The sequence below is a fragment of the Impatiens glandulifera genome, chromosome 7 (assembly GCF_907164915.1).
Source record: "Impatiens glandulifera chromosome 7, dImpGla2.1, whole genome shotgun sequence".
Lineage (NCBI taxonomy): Eukaryota > Viridiplantae > Streptophyta > Magnoliopsida > Ericales > Balsaminaceae > Impatiens > Impatiens glandulifera.
In genome coordinates this window covers 42,696,628-42,698,719 of record NC_061868.1, presented here as the reverse complement: position 1 = coordinate 42,698,719, position 2,092 = coordinate 42,696,628, and the positions used below count along the sequence as shown (strand labels likewise).

General features: G+C 30.2%; 1 protein-coding gene across 1 annotated transcript; it reads right to left on the bottom strand.

The window, feature by feature from the left end:
* Window positions 1–297: 297 nt before the first annotated feature.
* Window positions 298–1,875, bottom strand: LOC124909962 (probable jasmonic acid carboxyl methyltransferase 2). Its single transcript, XM_047450588.1, has 4 exons — window positions 1,801–1,875; window positions 1,247–1,669; window positions 909–1,160; window positions 298–642 (listed from the first exon to the last, which is right to left on the bottom strand). The coding sequence occupies exons 1-4, from the start codon at window positions 1,873–1,875 to the stop codon at window positions 298–300; spliced, it is 1,095 nt and encodes a 364-aa protein (XP_047306544.1).
* Window positions 1,876–2,092: the final 217 nt, after the last annotated feature.

Sequence of the window (2,092 nt, the reverse complement as noted above, 5' to 3'; positions counted from 1 at the left end):
TGCAAAAATGTTTAAATATATCACGTTTCAACCCTTGACTTTGTTTTTCACGTTATAAATTATAGAATAAGCAAAAAAAAATTGATAAATGATGGCAACTTAGTTCATTTCTATTCAATGTAGGGATTAAGAAAAATAAAATAAAGGGTTGCAATCAAAACATGGTATTGAAATTCTTACCCTCAACAAAAACTAGAACACAATTAAATATGCATAATAAATCCAAGCATGGTATTAAAATTCATACAAACTCAACAATAATTAGAAGACAATAAAATATGCATGCTAGTCATTATTTTATTTCTTCCTAAGGCAGATGGTGAGAATTATAAACTTTGTTTTCTCTGTTTTAAGAACATGATCAGCTACGCGCTCTTCATATCGGTTGAAGACATTGTTTAAGAAGAGCTCCCCAAAATGGGTCACCAACATCGGTTGTGTAACTGCTCTAACAAAATTGGCTACAATTTCTCCACTCTTCTTTTTATCATCATTATCATCATGATCCCAATTATATTTGAAAATCTCCATCTTTTTAAGATCAAAAGACTTCTCTTTCATAATGATTTCCTTGACTTCATCAGTGTAAGGAGTATATAGAGGTAAATTAAATGAATCAACATCTTCCTTTTGAATGAGTCCCTGTTAGCACAACAAAACTAATATTTTAATATGTTATAATATAATGAATTAGCTAATTAACAATATTATCTACACACAATATAAAGATGTTAATAAACTATTTAATTATATATTATAAATAAAATCTTTAAAAATAGGAAAATGAAGTCTTATAAATTAACAAACTTTTTTTATAATAAATTAATTAAAAGTTAAACATCTATTTTTTTCTTCATAAAAACAGTTATACAATTCATTACAATAACAATTTAAAATATAGTTTAAACCTGAGAAACCACATCTAGAAGTGACTGGGCTAGTAATTCCCAAATGCAACAACAATCATTGCTTGATGGTTCTGGAATGCTCCTTCCCATAAGTGTAAGGATCATTCTACCTGATGGCAAAGTTTCATGGGATCTTTTGTTAAGAAATGTGGAGAAGTCCTTATAAAATTGATTCTTATAAGCCTCAAACACATTAGGAAGACAATCTCTTGCCATGTAAATGTGTCCTTTGTTCTCTAGATTGTTTGGCACCTGTATCAATCAATATAAAATTATGAAAACAAATTAATTTATTAGTTGTTTTTAACATATTGAAATAAGATTTGTCAAAAACAAACCTGGGAAAGCCAATGAAGGCTACTAGAAGAGTGTACAAAATGCAAACTTTTGCAGGGTAGCAACCTCTCATAAAATGATGATGCCACTCCAGAAATGAAGCACTTTTGACTAAATTCATATCCATGTTTCTCTTTTAGTCGGTCGTAAAATGATGGGAGTGCACGAAAGATGTTGTTGAAGTCGTTTTTGTGCAAATCATTCAACACGATCGATATCTCTAGGGATTTGTTTTGGTTTTGGTTGGACAGGTTATAGATAGTGTCGATAACTTCTGACACTAATAGAAGGGTGTTGGGGCCTGAGGCACATCCAATATCCGCAATCTTAAAACTCTCCAGTGTTTCAAATGATGGGAAATGATTCGCAAACATGTCGTTGATAGTATCCTTCACAATGGACAGCGTCTTACTCATGAACCTCATCTAAATCAAATGGAGATATGAGAATCATGAATCTCTTTTGTTTGTTTATCAAAAAAAACATTTAATTAAAATGTTGAAACTATAATTGTTTTGATATGAAATATGTAAATGGAAAATAAGAGACATATAACCTGAATAGTTGAATTCATGGCGTAGCTCTTTTCACCGTCACCATGATTCATGTGAAGAATGTTTATGATAGACATCTGATTATCTCTCTAGCTAAATGTTATCTCAAATAATAAAATACTTGATTCCCTTTGCTCACAACATTTATAAGAAATGGTCTGGAACGATCGACGTGGTCTATTACATGTTTGCAGAAGAGTTGAAAAAATTACTTTTTTTTTATTTTTCAAGAAAATGATAATGTTGAGGAAATTTTTGTTCCGAATATAACTATATTTCGAATTTTTTTGTCTC

Excerpts from the sequence above, each read along its gene's own strand:
- LOC124909962 (XM_047450588.1), bottom strand. The coding sequence starts at position 1,875 with ATGTCTATCATAAACATTCTTCACATGAATCATGGTGACGGTGAAAAG. Across the intron at positions 1,670-1,800 it reads CCATGAATTCAACTATTCAG|ATGAGGTTCATGAGTAAGAC; the intron begins GTTATATGTCTC and ends CATTTGATTTAG. Across the intron at positions 1,161-1,246 it reads GCCTTCATTGGCTTTCCCAG|GTGCCAAACAATCTAGAGAA; the intron begins GTTTGTTTTTGA and ends TGATTGATACAG.